The sequence below is a fragment of the Bombina bombina genome, chromosome 3, assembly GCF_027579735.1.
Source record: "Bombina bombina isolate aBomBom1 chromosome 3, aBomBom1.pri, whole genome shotgun sequence".
In the NCBI taxonomy this organism is placed as follows: domain Eukaryota; kingdom Metazoa; phylum Chordata; class Amphibia; order Anura; family Bombinatoridae; genus Bombina; species Bombina bombina.
This window is the reverse complement of record NC_069501.1, coordinates 1034052802-1034073960: the sequence shown is the minus strand read 5'-3', so window position 1 is coordinate 1034073960 and position 21159 is coordinate 1034052802. Positions and strand designations below refer to the sequence as shown.

The following is a 21159-nucleotide window of genomic DNA, read 5'->3' as shown; positions in this document are numbered from 1 at the left end:
CAGGGTTACTACTCACCATGTTATTGTTTCCTCCTTTATCTGCAGCTGTCTTCAAAGTAATTCTCTTATTTTAACCCCTTACAAGTATTAGTTAGGGAAGATTTGCATCTCTTGGAGCTTATATTTGCTATGTAACATTTAAACTGTACAAAACACTGCAGAAATGTAACACTTCCTCTGTGAGCTAAACTGATGAGAAAGGTACAGCTGTCAAAAATCCGGTAACATCACAGATCTGTGAAAGTGCACTGCTTCTGTCACATGATAAAACAATATGCATGCTACAAGATGGAGGCGCCCAGTAAAAAATTCAGAGCTTTACTGGATTCTGTAGTGAGTTAAAGGGACACTGAACCCAAATTTTTTCTTTCGTGATTCAGATAGAGCATGCCATTTTAAGCAACTTTGTAATTTACTCCTATTATCAATTTTTCTTTGTTCTCTTGCCATCCTTATTTGAAAAAGAAGACATCTAAGCTAAGGAGCCGGCCCATTTTTTGGTCAGAACCCTGGATAGCACTTGTTTATTGATGGGTGAATTTATTCACCAATCAGCAAGAACAACCCAGGTTGTTCACCAAAAATGGGTCGGCATCTAAACTTACATTCTTGCTTTTCAAATAAAGATACCAAGAGAATGAAAAAAATTGATAATAGGGAGTAAATTAGAAAGTTGCTTAAAATTGCATGCTCTATCTGAATCACGAAAGAAAAAAAATTGTGTTCAGTGTCCCTTTAAAATAAGAAAACGAGTCTGGCAGATACAGAAGGGAAAGCAATAACATATGTTGGGTTTAAACCCTCTCAAGTGATTTTGCACAATCTTTTTAGTATTGATTCTAACATGTTTAATATACATTTTGCCATGCACCACGTTTAACAAGATTGTTCTTTCATGTATGAACATTTTTTTATTTTTACTATTGCTTTATATGTGAAGCTTGTGATCTTTTATTTCTTTATACATTATTTTGTATTTTCATAGATATGGGTGAACAGTCCGCACACAGCCAGTGGATATTACACAATTTATGACAGTGAGAGTCTGCAGGCTGACCATTTCAACACCAGGCTCAGCTTTGGAGATACAAACAGTCTTTGGGCCAGGACCGGATACCTTGGCTTTGTCCGGAGAACAGAGTTGACAGATGCTAGTGGAGGTATAACAGTCTTCATCCTGTTTTACCGTTACAAATACGGGATGAGAGAGAATAACAATAAGCTAACGCAAATGCTAATTCTTCATTCTTCCCACATTTTAGTTTCCTTTTCTAATAGTTTAATAGGATATTGTCAAAGTGGCATTTGTTGCCATATATTGTATCTGTCTGAGACTGGAGTACATACTGCAAAGTGGCCTGACCCTGCAACCATATACACAATAATTGCTTCATCTGTCCAGGACCTCATTTAAATCTGCACCTAATTGGTCACAGTAAATGAGATACGATAAACAATTGTCAACAGACTTTTCAAGTGAAATTTGACAGTTTTAAATGATTTTTAAAAACATTTATTTCTTTGCAGATATTTGCATATAAAAATAAATGAGTTTAGGAACAAACCAACATGGGACAATACTTGGATATTCCTATATTAGTATGTTTTGCTAAGCCTCAGTTATTTGCATTGTGGCATCTGTGCTCAGATTGTTATATTCCTAATTTTTGTTGATTATCTTTGAGCACTGGCATCTTAACTTTTTCTAACTAGATGATTTAAAATTCTGTGTATATAAATGTGTGTACTGTGAAGACCAGAATTAACAATCATATATCTGCTGCATCAATTTCTCAATTTACTGTTAAAAAAAGGTTAGTGTTTATCTGTGTAAAAACAAATTACTTCTCATTCCACCCCTGCTACCCTTTTCACTTTTGTACCGATGCTTCCAGTACAGGATTAGATCATATGCATGGGGATTTGCCCATTTCAAAAACAGTCACCAGGCTTGACAGCTAAAATATGCGCACATATAGATGTTTCCCTATATTTAATATTAAGTGGATTAGTAGCTTTTCCCCATGACTCATAAATTCTAGTGATTTTTCCACACCGGGTTATTGCTGTGTATGAATAAATGTATTGAATTCAAATGAAGAAACAGAAATGTTAGCTATATATATAAATAAAAAATAACTTTAAATATAAAATGTGATTAATAATGTTGTCTTTGCAAAATCTTTTGGTAATTTGGTTACTTTCATGTGTTAATTAAATCTGCTTTCTCTTTATTTAGAACGACACGATGCATTATATGTTGTTGGTGCGTTGGATGAAACACTGGAGTTAAGGGGCCTGCGTTACCATCCAATAGACATTGAGACTTCAGTCTCACGCACGCACAGGAGCATTGCAGAATGGTATGTTTACATAAATAGCATCTTTTTATGGCGACAACTTTTTTCTTATATGTAGTATATGTAGTATATTATATTTCTTATATGGGGTATATTAAGATGGGCACCCTTAATTTAGATTTTTATGAGGAGTGTTTACCTACTCTAGAGGTCAGAGGTTAATATACTCAACAGTCCTGAATACAGTTCCACTGTGAGCATGATTTCATTTATTAATAGTTACACCTAAAATATGATATTGTTTCACATGTTAGCATGCTAATTTATGCTCATTTTGTGCAGTAATTCATATCTAACATAAAAATGCTAGTTGTATCTGATATTCTGTAAAGGGGCATGAAAGTGAATATGTACTATTTACATTGCCCGTGAAGTAGACTTTATTTATGTATGTATGAGGAGGAGAAATGGTAAAAATAGTATTAATATATATTTGTCTGTGTGTGTATATATATATATATATATATATATATATATATTTCTTTCATGTAATTAGCAAGAGTCCATGAGCTAGTGACGTATGGGATACATTCCTACCAGGAGGGGCAAAGTTTCCCAAACCTCAAAATGCCTATAAATACACCCCTCACCACACCCACAATTCAGTTTTACAAACTTTGCCTCCCGTGGAGGTGGTGAAGTAAGTTTGTGCTAGATTCTACGTTGATATGCGCTTCGCAGCAGGCTGGAGCCCGGTTTTCCTCTCAGTGTGCAGTGAATGTCAGAGGGATGTGAAGAGAGTATTGCCTATTTGAATTCAATGGTCTCCTTCTACGGGATCTATTTCATAGGTTCTCTGTTATCGGTCGTAGAGATTTATCTCTTACCTCCCTTTTCAGATCGACTATATACTCTTATGTACCATTACCTCTACTGATTCTCGTTTCAGTACTGGTTTGGCTATCTACTATATGTAGATGAGTGTCCTGGGGTAAGTAAGTCTTATTTTTTGTGACACTCTAAGCTATGGTTGGGCACTTTATTTATAAAGTTCTAAATATATGTCTTTAAACTTATATTTGCCATGATTCAGGATGATCAATATTCCTTATTTCAGACAGTCAGTTTCATTATTTGGGATAATGCATATGAATAATCATTTTTTTCTTACCTTAAAAATTGTTTCAAATTGACTTTTTCCCGTGTGGGCTGTTAGGCTCGCGGGGGCTGAAAATGCTTCAATTTATTGCGTCATTCTTGACGCAGACTTTTTTGGCGCAAAAAATTCTGTTTGTCATTTCCGGCGTCAAACTTGACGCCGGAAGTTGTTCGTGTTTGCGTCATTTTTTTGACGTTTAGGCGCCAATAATGTGGGCGTCTTTTTTGGCGCTAAAAAATGTGGGCGTCATTCTTGTCTCCACCTTTTTTTCACATTATTTCAGTCTCATTTTCCATTGCTTCTGGTTGCTAGAGGCTTGTTCATTGGCATTTTTTCCCATTCCTGAAACTGTCATTTAAGGAATTTGATAATTTTGCTTTATATGTTGTTTTTTCTTTTACATATTGCAAGATGTCTCACATTGACCCTTGATCTGAATCTACTTCTGGAAAAACGCTGCCTGATGCTGGTTCTACCAAAGTTAAGTGCATTTGCTGTAAACTTGTGGTGATTGTTCCTCCGGCTGTAATTTGTGATGAATGTCATTATAAGCTTGCTAATGCAGATAGTATTTCCATTAGTAATATACCATTACCTGTTGCTGTTCCTTCAACATCTAATACTCAGGATGTTCCTGTTAATATAAAAGAATTTGTTTCTAAATCTATTAGGAAGGCTATGTCTGTTATTCCTCCTTCCAGTAAACGTAAAAGGTCTTTTAAAACTTCTCACTTTTCAGATGAATTTTTAAATGACCGTCATCATTCTGATTTGTCTGTTTCTGATGAGGATATTTCTGGTTCAGAGGATTCTGTCTCAGATATTGACACTGATAAATCTTCATATTTATTTAAAATGGAATTTATTCGCTCTTTACTTAAAGAAGTTTTAATCGCATTAGAGATGGAGGATTCTAGTCCTCTTGATACTAAATCTACTAAGCGTTTAAATTCGGTTTTTAAACCTCCTATTGTTATTCCAGAAGTTTTTCCTGTTCCTGATGCTATTTCTGAAGTAATTTCTAGGGAATGGAATAATCTGGGTAATTCTTTTACTCCTTCTCAAAGGTTTAAGAAATTGTATCCTGTGCCATCTGACAGATTAGAGTTTTGGGACAAAATCCCTAAAGTTGATGGGGCTATCTCTACTCTTGCTAAATGTACTACTATTCCTACAGCAGATAGTACTTCCTTTAAGGATCCTTTAGATAGGAAGATTGAATCCTTTCTAAGGAAAGCTTATTTATGTTCAGGTAATCTTCTTAGGCCTGCTATTTCTTTGGCTGATGTTGCTGCCGCTTCCACTTTTTGGTTGGAGGCTTTAGCACAACAAGTATCAGATCATAATGCTGATAGCATTGTTAAACTTCTTCAACATGCTAATAACTTTATTTGTGATGCCATCTTTGATATCATTAGAGTTGATGTCAGGTATATGTCTTTAGCTATTTTAGCTAGAAGAGCTTTATGGCTTAAAACTTGGAATGCAGATATGTCTTCTAAGTCAACTTTGCTTTCTCTTTCTTTCCAAGGTAATAAATTATTTGGTTCTCAGTTGGATTCAATTATTTCAACTGTTACCGGGGGGAAAGGAACTTTTTTGCCTCAGGACAAAAAATCTAAAGGTAAATATAGGGCTGCTAATCATTTTCGTTCCTTTCGTCAGAATAAGGAACAGAAGCCTGACCCTTCCCCTAAAGGAACGGTTTCTGTTTGGAAGCCTTCTCCAATCTGGAATAAATCAGTCAAAACCAGCTCCCAAGTCCACATGAAGGTGCGGCCCTCATTCCAGCTCAGCTGGTAGGGGGCAGGTTACGATTTTTCAAAGACATTTGGATCAATTCGATTCACAGTCTTTGGATTCAGAGCATTGTTTCTCAAGGGTACAGAATAGGTTTCAAGCTAAGACCGCCTGCGAAAAGATTTTTTCTCTCTCGCATTCCAAAAAATCCAGTGAAGGCTCAGGCTTTTCTGAAATGTGTTTCAAATCTCGAGTTGGCTGGAGTAATTGTGCCAGTTCCAGTTCTGGAACAGGGTCTGGGGTTTTACTCAAATCTATTCATTGTACCAAAGAAGGAGAATTCCTTCAGACCAGTTCTGGATTTAAAGATATTGAATCGTTATGTAAGGATACCAACATTCAAAATGGTAACTATAAGGACTATTCTGCCTTTTGTTCAGCAAGGGCATTATATGTCCACAATAGATTTACAGGATGCATATCTTCATATTCCGATTCATCCAGATCACTTTCAGTTTCTGAGATTCTCTTTTCTAGACAAGCATTACCAGTTTGTGGCCCTTCCATTTGGCCTAGCAACAGCTCCAAGGATCTTTTCAAAAGTTCTCGGTGCCCTTCTCTCTGTAATCAGAGAACAGGGTATTGCGGTATTTCCTTATTTGGACGATATCTTGGTACTTGCTCAGTCTTCACATTCTGCAGAATCTCATACGAATCAACTTGTGTCGTTTCTTCAAAGACATGGTTGGAGGATCAATTTACCAAAGAGTTCATTGATTCCTCAGACAAAGGTAACCTTTTTGGGTTTTCAAATAGATTCAGTGTCCATGACCTTGTCTCTAACAGAAAAGAGACGTCTGAAATTGGTTTCAGCCTGTCGAAACCTTCAGTCTCAATCATTCCCTTCGGTAGCTTTATGCATGGAAATTCTAGGTCTCATGACTGCTGCATCGGACGCGATCCCCTTTGCTCGTTTTCACATGCGACCTCTTCAGCTTTGTATGCTGAACCAATGGTGCAGGGATTTTACAAAGATATCACAATTAATATCCTTAAATCCCAATGTACGACACTCTCTGACGTGGTGGATAGATCACCATCGTTTAGTTCAAGGGGCTTCTTTTGTTCGTCCAACCTGGACTGTGATCTCAACAGATGCGAGTCTATCAGGTTGGGGAGCTGTATGGGGATCTCTGACAGCGCAGGGGGTTTGGGAATCTCAGGAGGCGAGATTACCAATCAACATTTTGGAACTCCGTGCGATTTTCAGAGCTCTTCAGTTCTGGCCTCTTCTGAAGAGAGAATCCTTTATTTGTTTTCAGACAGACAATGTCACAACCGTGGCATATGTCAATCATCAGGGTGGGACTCACAGTCCTCAGACTATGAAAGAAGTATCTCGGATACTTGTATGGGCGGAATCCAGCTCCTGTCTAATCTCTGCGGTTCACATCCCAGGTGTAGACAATTGGGAAGCGGATTATCTCAGTCGCCAGACGTTACATTCGGGCGAATGGTCCCTTCACCCAGAGGTATTTCTTCAGATTGTTCAAATCTGGGGACTTCCAGAAATAGATCTGATGGCCTCTCATCTAAACAAGAAACTTCCCAGGTATCTGTCCAGATCCAGGGATCCTCAGGCGGAGGCGGTGGACGCGTTGTCGCTTCCTTAGAATTATCATCCTGCCTATATCTTTCCGCCTCTAGTTCTTCTTCCAAGAGTGATTTCCAAAATTCTAATGGAACGTTCGTTTGTACTGCTGGTGGCTCCAGCATGGCCTCACAGGTTTTGGTATGCGGATCTCATTCGGATGGCCAGTTGCCAACCTTGGACTCTTCCGTTAAGACCAGACCTTCTATCTCAAGGCCCTTTTTTCCATCAGGATCTCAAATCATTAAATTTGAAGGTATGGAAATTGAACTTTTGATTCTTTGTCATAGAGGTTTCTCTGACTCAGTAATTAATACTATGTTACAGGCTCGTAAATCTGTGTCTAGGAGGATTTATTATCAAGTCTGGAAGACTTACATTTCTTGGTGTTCTTCTCATAAATTCTCTTGGCATTCTTTTAGAATTCCTAGAATTTTACAGTTTCTTCAGGATGGTTTGGATAAAGGTTTGTCTGCAAGTTCCTTGAAAGGACAAATCTCTGCTCTTTCTGTTCTTTTTCACAGGAAGATTGCTAATCTTCCTGATATTCATTGTTTTGTACAGGCTTTGGTTCGTATCAAACCTGTCATTAAATCAATCTCTCCTCCTTGGAGTCTTAATTTGGTTCTGAGGGCTTTACAAGCCCCTCCGTTTGAACCTATGCATTCTCTGGACATTAAATTACTTTCTTGGAAAGTTCTGTTCCTTTTGGCCATCTCTTCTGCTAGAAGAGTTTCTGAGTTATCTGCTCTTTCTTGTGAATCTCCTTTTCTGATTTTTCATCAGGATAAGGCAGTGTTGCGGACTTCATTTAAATTTTTACCTAAGGTTGTGAATTCTAACAACATTAGTAGAGAAATTGTTGTTCCTTCATTGTGTCCTAATCCTACGAATTCAAAGGAGAGATCTTTACATTCTTTGGATGTAGTAAGAGCTTTGAAATATTATGTTGAAGCTACTAAAGATTTTAGAAAGACTTCTAGTCTATTTGTTATCTTTTCTGGGTCCAGAAAAGGTCAGAAGGCCTCCGCCATTTCTTTGGCGTCGTGGTTAAAGTCTTTAATTCATCATGCTTATGTGGAGTCGGGTAAATCCCCGCCTCAAAGAATTACGGCTCATTCTACTAGGTCAGTTTCTACTTCCTGTGCGTTTAGGAATGAAGCTTCTGTTGATCAGATTTGCAAAGCAGCAACTTGGTCTTCTTTGCATACTTTTACTAAATTCTACCATTTTGATGTGTTTTCTTCTTCTGAAGCAGTTTTTGGTAGAAAAGTACTTCAGGCAGCTGTTTCAGTTTGATTCTTCTGCTTATAATTTCAGTTTTTTTTCATTATTAAGATTAAAACTTTTGTTTTGGGTTGTGGATTATTATTTCTTCTGTTAAGTGTGATCAGTCCACGGGTCATCATTACTTCTGGGATATTACTCCTCCCCAACAGGAAGTGCAAGAGGATTCACCCAGCAGAGCTGCATATAGCTCCTCCCCTCTACGTCACTCCCAGTCATTCTCTTGCACCCAACGACTAGATAGGATGTGTGAGAGGACTATGGTGATTATACTTAGTTTTATATCTTCAATCAAAAGTTTGTTATTTTAAAATAGCACCGGAGTGTGTTATTATCTCTCTGGCAGAGTTTGAAGAAGAATCTACCAGAGGTTTTGTTATGATTTTAGCCGGAGTAGTTAAGATCATATTGCTGTTTCTCGGCCATCTGAGGAGAGGTAAACTTCAGATCAGGGGACAGCGGGCAGATGAATCTGCATAGAGGTATGTAGCAGTTTTTATTTTCTGACAATGGAATTGATGAGAAAATCCTGCCATACCGATATAATGTCATGTATGTATACTTTACACTTCAGTATTCTGGGGAATGGTACTTCACTAGAATTACACTGTATGAAATACATAAAGCTGTTTAATAACTAGAGATTATGTTTAACGTTTTTGCTGGAATGTAAAATCGTTTTCATTTACTGAGGTACTGAGTGAATAAATGTTTGGGCACTATTTTTCCACTTGGCAGTTGCTTAATCTGTTTTCTGACAGTTTCTGTTCTCCCTCACTGCTGTGTGTGAGGGGGAGGGGCCGTTTTTTGGCGCTTTTACTACGCATCAAATATTTCAGTCAGCAACTCATTGTATTCCCTGCATGATCCGGTTCATCTCTACAGAGCTCAGGGGTCTTCAAAACTTATTTTGAGGGAGGTAATTTCTCTCAGCAGAGCTGTGAGAATTATAGTTTGACTGAGATAAAAAACGTTTATTCTGTAATTTGTTTCCTGCTTTCAGAATTTGTTATCTTTGCTAATGGGATTAAACCTTTGCTAAAGTTGTGTTATTTACAAGGATTGAGGCTATAACTGTTTCAATTTATTAATTTTCAACTGTCATAGATCTTCTGTGCTTCTTAAAGGCACAGTATGTTTTAATATTATTCTAATTGAATTGTATTTCCAAGTTACAAGTTTATTTGCTAGTGTGTTAAACATGTCTGATTCAGAGGATGATACCTGTGTCATTTGTTGCAATGCCAAAGTGGAGCCCAATAGAAATTTATGTACTAACTGTATTGATGCTACTTTAAATAAAAGTCAATCTGTACAAATTGAACAAATTTCACCAAACAACGAGGGGAGAGTTATGCCGACTAACTCGCCTCACGTGTCAGTACCTACATCTCCCGCTCAGAAGGAGGTGCGTGATATTGTAGCGCCGAGTACATCTGGGCGGCCATTACAAATCACATTACAGGATATGGCTACTGTTATGACTGAGGTTTTGGCTAAATTACCAGAACTAAGAGGTAAGCGTGATCACTCTGGGGTGAGAACAGAGTGCGCTGATAATATTAGGGCCATGTCAGACACTGCGTCACAGGTGGCAGAACATGAGGACGGAGAACTTCATTCTGTGGGTGACGGTTCTGATCCAAACAGACTGGATTCAGATATTTCAAATTTTAAATTTAAACTGGAAAACCTCCGTGTATTACTAGGGGAGGTGTTAGCGGCTCTGAATGATTGTAACACAGTTGCAATACCAGAGAAAATGTGTAGGTTGGATAAATATTTTGCGGTACCGACGAGTACTGAGGTTTTTCCTATACCTAAGAGACTTACTGAAATTGTTACTAAGGAGTGGGATAGACCCGGTGTGCCGTTCTCACCCCCTCCGATATTTAGAAAAATGTTTCCAATAGACGCCACCACAAGGGACTTATGGCAAACGGTCCCTAAGGTGGAGGGAGCAGTTTCTACCTTAGCTAAGCGTACCACTATCCCGGTGGAGGATAGCTGTGCTTTTTCAGATCCAATGGATAAAAAATTAGAGGGTTACCTTAAGAAAATGTTTGTTCAACAAGGTTTTATATTGCAACCCCTTGCATGCATTGCGCCGATCACGGCTGCAGCGGCATTCTGGATTGAGTCTCTGGAAGAGAACATTGGTTCAGCTACTCTGGACGACATTACGGACAGGCTTAGAGTCCTTAAACTCGCTAATTCATTCATTTCGGAGGCCGTAGTACATCTTACTAAACTTACGGCGAAGAATTCAGGATTCGCCATTCAGGCACGCAGGGCGCTGTGGCTAAAATCCTGGTCAGCTGATGTTACTTCTAAGTCTAAATTGCTTAATATACCTTTCAAAGGGCAGACCTTATTCGGGCCCGGGTTGAAAGAGATTATTGCTGACATTACAGGAGGTAAAGGCCATGCCCTGCCTCAGGACAAAGCCAAAGCCAAGACTAGACAGTCTAATTTTCGTCCGTGCTCTAAAATTTTACTTACAGGCAACTAAGGAATTTCGACAAACGTCTTCTCTGTTTGTCATTTACTCTGGGCAGAGGAGAGGTCAAAAAGCTTCCGCTACCTCTCTTTCTTTTTGGCTTTGTAGCATAATTCGTTTAGCTTATGAGACTGCTGGACAGCAGCCTCCTGAAAGAATTACAGCTCATTCTACTAGAGCTGTGGCTTCCACTTGGGCCTTCAAGAATGAGGCCTCTGTTGAACAGATTTGCAAGGCTGCAACTTGGTCTTCGCTTCATACTTTTTACAAATTTTACAAATTTGACACTTTTGCTTCTTCGGAGGCTATTTTTGGGAGAAAGGTTCTTCAGGCAGTGGTTCCTTCTGTGTAAAGAGCCTGCCTATCCCTCCCGTCATCCGTGTACTTTTGCTTTGGTATTGGTATCCCAGAAGTAATGATGACCCGTGGACTGATCACACTTAACAGAAGAAAACATAATTTATGCTTACCTGATAAATTCCTTTCTTCTGTAGTGTGATCAGTCCACGGCCCGCCCTGTTTTTAAGGCAGGTAAATATTTTTTAATTTATACTCCAGTCACCACTTCACCCTTGGCTTTTCCTTTCTCGTTGGTCCTTGGTCGAATGACTGGGAGTGACGTAGAGGGGAGGAGCTATATGCAGCTCTGCTGGGTGAATCCTCTTGCACTTCCTGTTGGGGAGGAGTAATATCCCAGAAGTAATGATGACCCGTGGACTGATCACACTACAGAAGAAAGGAATTTATCAGGTAAGCATAAATTATGTTTTTTCAGCGGAATTGGCTGTCTTTATTTTATCCCTCCCTCTCTAGTGACTCTTGCGTGGAAGTTCCACATCTTGGGTATTTATTATCCCATACGTCACTAGCTCATGGACTCTTGCTAATTACATGAAAGAAAACATAATTTATGCAAGAACTTACCTGATAAATTAATTTCTTTCATATTAGCAAGAGTCCATGAGACCCACCCTTTTTTGTGGTGGTTATGATTTTTTGTATAAAGCACAATTATTCCAATTCCTTATTTTTGATGCTTTCGCTTCTTTCTTATCACCCCACTTCTTGGCTATTCGTTAAACTGAATTGTGGGTGTGGTGAGGGGTGTATTTATAGGCATTTTGAGGTTTGGGAAACTTTGCCCCTCCTGGTAGCAATGTATATCCCATACGTCACTAGCTCATGGACTCTTGCTAATATGAAAGAAATGAATTTATCAGGTAAGTTCTTACATAAATTATGTTATATATATATATATATATATATATATATATATATATATATATATATATATATATATATATACAGTATACAACACTGAGTATACCCTTGTGCAATATCACTTAAATGTCAAATTATTCAAAATTGAATCACCTAAGTTTTACAGTAGGGTATTTGCTTTTATCTAACATTAAAAACTAACAGGTTAGAATCAAGACTTTAGAATATTTACTTTAATAAAAATACAGGCCCCACATATATATATATACTGTATATATATATTTATAAAGAATATGCTACCAATGTTAATCAGACTTCTTTCATGCTGTTTAGCAGAATTTAATCTTGCAGTTTTGTGCCAAAGAGCAAGCAATGTTTTTTTTTCTTGTTTCTGTTTTTCAGAGCTAGATTGTGCAAGTAGTGCACTGTCTGTGGAGTAATTTTAGGACGAGGGCTACTGGGGCTCTGATTAGTGGTAATATGGCTTATTCTATACCTTCTGATTACTGATTTTTAGCTGGTCACAATCTTCATGTATACTTTTCCATCTTTGTGAAGTCTTACAATCATATTTTTCAATTCCTCTGGGAATTATTTTCCAGGTGGAGCCATGATGTAGACCAGTCGGTCTGCACATACCCCCAACATGCCTGGTTTTCATTATAGCTAAACTAGTGCACATGTGAAATAATCAGCTGATGGGTGAGAGCAGGTAAGTAACCATGGTTACTGATCAGCTGATCACTTAACCTGTGCACTAGTTCAGCTATAATGAACATCAGACCTGTTGGGGTGCGTGAGGACTGCGTTTGGGAAACACTGATGTGGACATACAAATAGTAATTGCCCATAGGTCCAAAAAGGGAAAATTCTGGTGTTCATAGGTCATTTTATAACCATGTTCTTGCAATAAGGCTAATTGGAAATCTCAGGTGTACATCATTTTTATTTAATGATCTAACTTGTGTGTCACGGGTGTATTCACTTTTGTTTCATTGAATTTCTACTTTGGGACCTGTATTTTCAATATAGTCTTTCTAAAGTATTTTTCATAAGAGGAAATACTCTACTTGTGAACTTAGAAATAATTATTGAGAGGTGATACAATTTGCAGTAATGCAATATTTAAGTGATATTGCACAGGTGTGTACTCACTTCTGTTGTATACTGCATATATATATATAATTTAGAGGTGTATTTTATGTTCCATGTTAAGAAATGTTATAGTTGTTTTAAAACATTTTCTTAGGCAATGATGTTTATAAAAATATATTGTTACTAATATGATTCAATTTCATTCAGAGATAAGAACATACTTTACCAACTAAAATATTACTGATAGAAGCCTAAGATAATCAGTGTTCAAAAGACATTTGCTAAGTATTATTTGTATTCTTGTCTTTGCAGTGCTGTGTTCACCTGGACCAACTTGCTGGTGGTAGTGGTTGAACTGTGTGGTTCTGAGCAGGAAGCTTTGGACTTGGTTCCTCTGGTGACTAACGTAGTACTAGAGGAGCATTATTTGATTGTGGGTGTAGTGGTGGTGGTGGATCCAGGAGTTATACCGATCAATTCTCGTGGAGAAAAACAACGGATGCACCTGCGGGACAGCTTCTTAGCAGATCAGTTGGATCCCATTTATGTGGCATATAACATGTAGAAGAAAAAGAGGATAACAAAGTATAACAACTAAAACCTACTGTTTATACTTTATTTGGACAAACTTGCCATGAATTTTCCAATGCTCGATCATAATTGGTTTGAAATCTGTATTATCTTTTTAGAAAAACTAGTAGATTATGGTCTCCGCATTGTTTTATTAAAGGGAACACTGTGCTAAGTTAGTATTAAAAGCAAATCACTGGATATTAATTGTATCATCATTGCAGAATTAATAGTAAGTAAAAAAAAAAAGCAAGTTTTTTTCCATTGGCGTTAAATATAGAAAATAGTATATATTTTCTATTATCCTTACTGATTTTACATTCTGCAATGTGGATTTATTTAATTGTAAAATGATTTTTTTCATAGCCTTTAGGATTCCAGCTATAACTTTATTAGTTTGTGTCATGTTAACGTGTGGGGGGGAGACTGCTTTTTCATAAAGGTGCCATGAGTGTACTCAACAGGACTGCGGAGGTTGCACTGTAATCCTCACTACCTGGAGAGAACTGAAAACAGAAATTGGAATAAGAATTTAGATTTCCATTTAGATTTGTCTTAAATGTAAAATATTCTGCTTATATTTTAAATATGTAAATAGTAATATAACATGGACTTTTGACATCGGCTTGTGGTAAATATGGAATCGATGTGGATTTGTTCTAGGACTGCAATTTGAGAATATTTTAGCATTTTACAAGGTTTTCTGTGTATAGGAAATGAAAGTCTTAGATTGTCCTATACAATGAAGATGTATTTTGTTGCCTACTAATGTATGTTAGATATATGCTGAATGTTTAGTAAAATGGCATCATAATAAGACTCACAATGTACTCAGTGTGATCAGCTGTATAAATATATTTCTCTGTGTCATGGACTGATAAACTGCTGGCAGTGTTTGGTATTTCATTTGTGATTTCAACTGTTTGCAAGAGGACGCTGCAGCTATCATTACCTTTGTTATTAGTTCATTTTTCTGATCTGTATTGCATTTAAAACTGCTAAATAAGTTGTTCAAAAACCCATTTCCCAGGGATAAAGGGGTATCTTTTTGATCACACTGTTTGTACATGGTGTAACAATGTCTTTTATTGGTGTCACTTTAAAAACTGTAATATTTGCAATTGTCAGCAGGTTAATACTAACTGTTCTCCTTGATGCACTTTTTCATTACTGCCTTCTATTCCACTGCAGCTAGAAAGTGAATTTCTCTGCAGGGGTTCAATAATCTTTTACCAGACCATTATTATTATTGATAACCAGCATTCTGCACATCATAGTTGTTGTCAAATGCGTTTCCGTAGTTCTAGTATTTCTTTTGCTGCCTCTCTTCCCAATCAGACCAGTCTTTTAAAAAAAAATGTAATGTGCAATTCAGATAATTGGAAACAAGTGTCACAGTAATTGTGGATAATGTTACAGTGATGCTTTCTGCAAGAGAACTGACTTTTAAACAGTATTTGTAAGACTTGAACAGCTTATTCATAGTGCGCTTTTTAAAACCTTTGCAGAAATAATTGGTGTCTTTCAACTACCAAAATATATGCAGTTTATTTGACTCAGCAGATACAGCTCATATCAATTGCATAAGAGCTTGTTCACTTGAATTTCTCATTTAAATTATTACCAATGCAATATTAAAACACAAATAGATTAAGTGACGCACATAGAAAATGACAACTTGAATGATGTAATATGGTTAATTCTGCAACAATCTAATACTGTTCGATAAACATTTAAACAAATATGGTATATCTAAAATTGGCACACTGTTTCTGAGTAGATATTGGTAAGAATAAGCAGCACAGTTTGTCTTACCAGTAGAATTTAGAAAAAGATTTATTATTTGTGTATTTTTAGTATTCCTATATTATGACAGTTTTTGTGTTGTTTTGTTTTATACCAATGCATTTAAGGTAATGCTTAATCCCTTATAAATATAAACAACTGTAAAAATGTATTTTAACAAGTTTTAAATATTATAACAAAGCTGTGAAATAAGATATCAATTTGAAAAGTATTTTTTTCTTTTATATAGAAAACCTCTTTAGAACAATGTTAGAATCTACCATATTACAGTAGGAAGCTTCTTTTATTTTGAGATAAACATGATCATTTCAGGAATGGTTGCTCTGCACTTGATACACACAGGGCCTGAGGAGGATTGAATCAGCCCTTCCAGCAAACATAGAATAACGGAAGAAGCTTCTGAACTTTCCCTTATTCCTCTGAAGTAAAAGAAACAAAGAAGAATATTTGAAAAAAGAGTGACTTAAATAGCTTTTTTTGCTCGCTCTCCTCGCTCTTTCTCTCCATCTCCTCGCGCTTTCTCTCCATCTCCTCGCGCTCTCTCTCCATCTCCTCGCGCTCTCTCTCCATCTCCTCGCGCTCTCTCGCTCCTCTCTCGCCCCTCTCGCCGCCCTCTCTCTCCTCTCTCGCCCCTTTCTCTCTCCTCTCTCGCCCCTTTCTCTCTCCTCTCTCGCCCCTTTCTCTCTCCTCTCTCGCCCCTTTCTCTCTCCTCTCTCGCCCCTTTCTCTCTCCTCTCTCGCCCCTTTCTCTCTCCTCTCTCGCCCCTTTCTCTCTCCTCTCTCGCCCCTTTCTCTCTCCTCTCTCGCCCCTTTCTCTCTCCTCTCTCGCCCCTTTCTCTCTCCTCTCTCGCCCCTTTCTCTCTCCTCTCTCGCCCTTTTCTCTCTCCTCTCTCGCCCTTTTCTCTCTCCTCTCTCGCCCTTTTCTCTCTCCTCTCTCGCCCTTTTCTCTCTCCTCTCTCGCCCTTTTCTCTCTCCTCTCTCGCCCTTTTCTCTCTCCACTCTCGCCCTTTTCTCTCTCCTCTCTCGCCCTTTTCTCTCTCTCCTCTCTCGCCCTTTTCTCTCTCTCCTCTCTCGCCCTTTTCTCTCTCTCCTCTCTCGCCCTTCTCTCTCTCTCCTCTCTCGCTCTCCATACATATATATATTTATACATATATATATATATATACATATACATACACAGTATATACATTCATACACACACACACACACACACACGTGTATCTGGGTAAAATTTTGCAAATTTTTAAACTTATGAGTGAACTTGCCTGAGGTTTTCATTTCTTGTCCTGTGATACTACTATATTGTTCCTTTTTTACACAGCTCACTATTTTTCTACTCTACCTAGACAGCTGTAGAACACATACAGGCCCAGACACTGATGGCTGTGATATTAATAGCTTTGCACAGTATTGTGTACACCATAGAAGGTAGAGGTTTTCTGTCTTACAATAGCAGAAATAAAGTATAATGATAGACCTGCTCTGTAGTTGATTATTATTCTGACCACGGGTTACCTCTACATTAGTCTCTACAGTGAGCTGGCTGCTTAAATTTACACTCATTACACTGCTTCCTGACAAGTTGCCTTAGCTGTCTCAACTAGCTTGTCAGGGAACTATGTACAGAGACTAATTTGTTTCCAAGGAATACTAATCAACTACAGAGTAGGTCTGTCAGGGGCAGAACGACAGCTGTTGCTTTTATTGTGTCCCTATACTATTCTTCTGCTTATGTAAGAAAAAAAACTGTTTGCTGTGTGCTGCTATATACTGTCTACAGTTAGTACTATTACAGCCAGGGATGTCTAGGTGCTGGGTATAGTGCTGTGCACATGTTCTACAGCTGGCTAGTAAGTATAGGAAATAGTGAGCCTTGTGGGTAAGAAACAGTACAGTAGCACTACACCGTTTATAGCAGTAAATGAAAACACAGGCACATTTTTAATACATGTATACAGCAAAAATAATTAAAGGTATAGGAAAGTCAGTTAAACTTGCATGATTCCAATAGATCATATAATTTTAAGACACTTTTAAATTTAGTTTTATTTTCAATTGTGCTTTGTTCTCTTGGTAGTCCCTTGTTGAAAAAGAATATGCACATATCCTACACAAGTGGGAACTGCTGCTAATTGGTGCCTGCACACATTTGTATTTTGTGATTGGATGACTAGATGTGTTTATCTTGCTGCCAGTAGTGCAATGCTGTTCCTTCAGCAAAGGATAACAAAAGAACAAAGCAAATTTGATAGTGGAAGTAAATTGGAATTGTTAGAATTGTTTAAAATCGTTTATTCTATCCAAATCATGAAAGAAAATTTTGGGGTTTGCTGTCCCTTTAAGTAATTCCTTTTTCAAACATTGTACTTTGTTTTCTAACTACAGCTTTACTTTATCAAATCTGTTGTGTCTGTTTTTTCTTAGTGTTGTAATAGTGTATTGGTTCTTTATAGGGAGCACAGTATCATTTTAAATTAAGGTGTTTTAACTTGAGTGTATAAAAATATAACTATTTTAAGAAACAAGTTTAATCTTCGTTTTTTCATCAAGTAAATGTAACAAGTGTATGGCTTCTCAGCATACAGACTAATGTATTTCCTAAAAAAATAATTACATGAAACAGTTTGCTGGGAAAAAAAACGGTCAGCTATTGTTTGTGCTATTATGAGTAAGAGCAATGTTGAGAAATACTATGATTTACGTATAATTAGCAAACCCTGATCATTGATAATTGAACAAGCTAAACATATTTATGTATTAATGCACATTTGTGTTATCAGGTGAGACTTAATTTTCATGTAGATATTTAAAGCTGAGCAGACATTGAACACATTATTACTAATATCAAGCCTTTACCGATTTTTTATTTAAAGCTTGTAAGCTTATATAGACTGAAATTAATACTCAGAATTATTACACATCCATTACAATTTAGCCATATTTATGTGAAATGCTCCGTGCAGATTAGTCATAGAACAGCTTTGTCCAACTTTTTCTGTGCACATTATAGGTTTCTATAAGAATAAATTAAAGTTAAACTGTAGATCACATTTGTATGACAGCACTGACACCCATACTTCAAAAACTGTAAAGAAAATTACATTAATAAGGAATCTTACTTTTCTTTATATCTGACACTTGTAGTTTTTTTTCCTGTGTGTAATTTTGTATAAAGTGTTTTTTTTTAATTTATTTGAAATTAGGTAACTTAACAAATGTCTGCAAGTACCACAACAACTTGCTTCTTGTGTTAACTTTCCTTTTCATGGAAACTGTTTTAGTTACAAAATATATATTTGGTTTAGTTAAGCATTATCTATCATACCTTTTTTAATTAATAAATTCTGATTCAGAAATGGCTTCACAGGTTTTAAAAGCAAACTGCAGTCTTGCAAAATACATATTTTATGTTACTTCTTTTCTTAAAACAAAAATCAACATACATTCCTTTGAAATCAATGTTGTTGTCAAATGTATTGTTTTAGGGAAATGTTACCGGTTTGTTCACAATATGATTTTGTTTAACATCTTAAAAATTAGGGCACAATAACTGATTATTTTTATAGTTACAAAATGTAATTGTAACTGGAACAACCCGTAGGATGTTTTAACTTAAATGTAACGCTTGTTTACACATTAAAAAAAAAACTTGAACCTTTTCTATATTGTTAATGTATTTGCAGTACAGATTTGCCACTTGAAACATTTCCATTACTGTTTGTTTTTGCAAAGTGGGGGTGACTAAAGCAATTATTGTTAAACTGTCTTTATCAGATCATTTATATGTGAGTGTAAAACTAGTATGTGCTTTATTTCATTATTGTTCATTCTAAGTAAAACAAAAAGAAAAAAGTATACACAAGAATGGTACACTATTCATTCGCTTCTGTATTCTTTGGGGGAGGGAAAGTGGGAAATATTGTGATTATGATCAATGAGTTTCACAAAATGCTCTTTTTGTTAGTATATTTTATAGATTTTTGGCAAACATTAAAAAGATTATTTTAATACTTCCTACAGCACAGTACATTCAAGAAGCTTGTGGTCCACAAATACACAATTTATATCTTACCTGATAAATTCCTTTCTTTCATGGTGATAAGAGTCCACAATCCATTACTCCTGGGATTTACCTTTCCTGCCACTAGGAGGAGACAAAGATTCCCAAACCTCAGAGCTCTATGTAAACCCTCCCACCTTTATGGTACTCAGTCTGACGTATAGCCAAGCTGAGGTGAGATTGAAATAGAGCAAAATAAATAGAGGAAATGAGAAAAAAGGATGTGCCAAAAAATATTTTTAAAAATAATCAAGAAGGTGTCTTGTGGACTCTTATCACCATGAAAGAAAGGAATTTATCAGGTAATATATAAATTATGTTTTCTTTCAGATAGGTTATAAAAGTCCACAATCCATTACTCCTGGGAACGAATACCCAAGCTATGGCAGAGGCCACAAGTAATGAAAAAAATAGGGAGGGATTAAACATCCTTTAAAATCATAAGACAAAACACCCAAAAACTGAGTCCTAGACAGAAACAACTGCCTGAAACACGTTACTATCAAAAGCAGCTTCAGAAGAAGCAAAAACACCGAAATTGAAAAAAAATTGTAAATGTATGCAAGGATGAACAAATAGTTGTCAACAATACGGAAGTCCCACACACAATAAGAACAAACTGTGCGACCCTGAAGGCCGACTTACCGCATCCAATCCTTGGGGGGTGGTCTGTTTCTCTTTCTGGCCTTTGGACACAGGATATCATCTGTACTCGTCCACCGAGATATCCTCTCGATAACCTGCGATACCTTATCGCCCGTGTTGTCCAGGAACTCCTCGAGTCTGCCAGCTGTGCGTCTCTGTGCTGACCACGCCCCCTTCAGATGCGTGCGGTTTACACAATTGGTCGTCGGCCCTGGACGTCACCACCCGGTCTGTATTCTGGTCCAATCCAAGGAGGGAGGGGGGAGAAGGCAATCCACCAGGGGAGCGCCTTCGTCCATGCTCACTGCGGGGGAATCCGGTTACCAATAATACAGAATAAGATGACAGGAGCACCGGTAGATGAAAATTGCAGCGTTTATTTCCAAATAACGCTCAATTCATTTAAGAATAAAGTTCATAATACAACAAAAAGTTCCTTGACAATGCTTCAGTTGACTCTGACAGCAGCTGGTTGTTCAAGTAGGTGATAGAAGGAAAGAAACAACTGACGTGTTTCGGCTATTCAGCCGTAGTCTTAGCTGGTAAAATTTGTAAAAACAAGTGCCCTTTTTCAAGGGCCAATCCTCTTCCCATTGGACAACCAGTTGAGCCAATCCCTGCTCACTGTCAATTACAAGCTAGTTGCACATGCACAAACATTCAAATCTACTGCATTGATACATTTATGCTATCTAATTAATACATATTGTTTCTGGGATATCCTTCCTTTATAGTGTACACTGTTGCAATAAAGTATATAGGCATATATCTATTGCACTTTATGGCACTACATTAAATGCAAACATATGCTGTGTGGCATTTACTTATGTAAATGCCACACAGCATACGTTTGTGAAGGAGCGCCTAATGCAGCGCCAGAATATGCAAGAGATAAGAGCAAAAATTACTTAGTACACGCTAATGAAGGAGCATTTAATGTAGTGCCATAAAGTGCAATAGATATATGCCTATATACTTTATTGCAACAGTGTACACTATAAAGGAAGGATATCCCGGAAACAATATGTATTAATTAGATAGCACGAATACGCGTCTTTCCTTCTTCCACCTACTTGAACAACCAGCTGCTGTCAGAGTCAACTGAAGCATTGTAAGGAACTTTTTT

General features: G+C 37.2%; 1 protein-coding gene and 1 long non-coding RNA gene across 2 annotated transcripts in view; one reads left to right on the top strand and one right to left on the bottom strand.

Annotated features, from left to right (window-relative positions):
- The window catches only part of DIP2B (disco interacting protein 2 homolog B), a 624447-nt gene extending 605244 nt beyond the window's left edge, over positions 1-19203 (top strand). The window contains 3 exon segments of the mRNA XM_053708237.1: positions 986-1160; positions 2240-2363; positions 13266-19203. Of these exon segments, the coding sequence (XP_053564212.1) occupies positions 986-1160; positions 2240-2363; positions 13266-13518 (552 nt within the window). The 3' untranslated portion in view covers positions 13519-19203.
- LOC128654356 (uncharacterized) lies at positions 825-13404 on the bottom strand. Its single transcript, XR_008401440.1, has 2 exons — positions 13278-13404; positions 825-1177 (listed from the first exon to the last, which is right to left on the bottom strand). It is a non-coding gene; the product is annotated as an uncharacterized LOC128654356 (long non-coding RNA).
- Positions 19204-21159: the final 1956 nt, after the last annotated feature.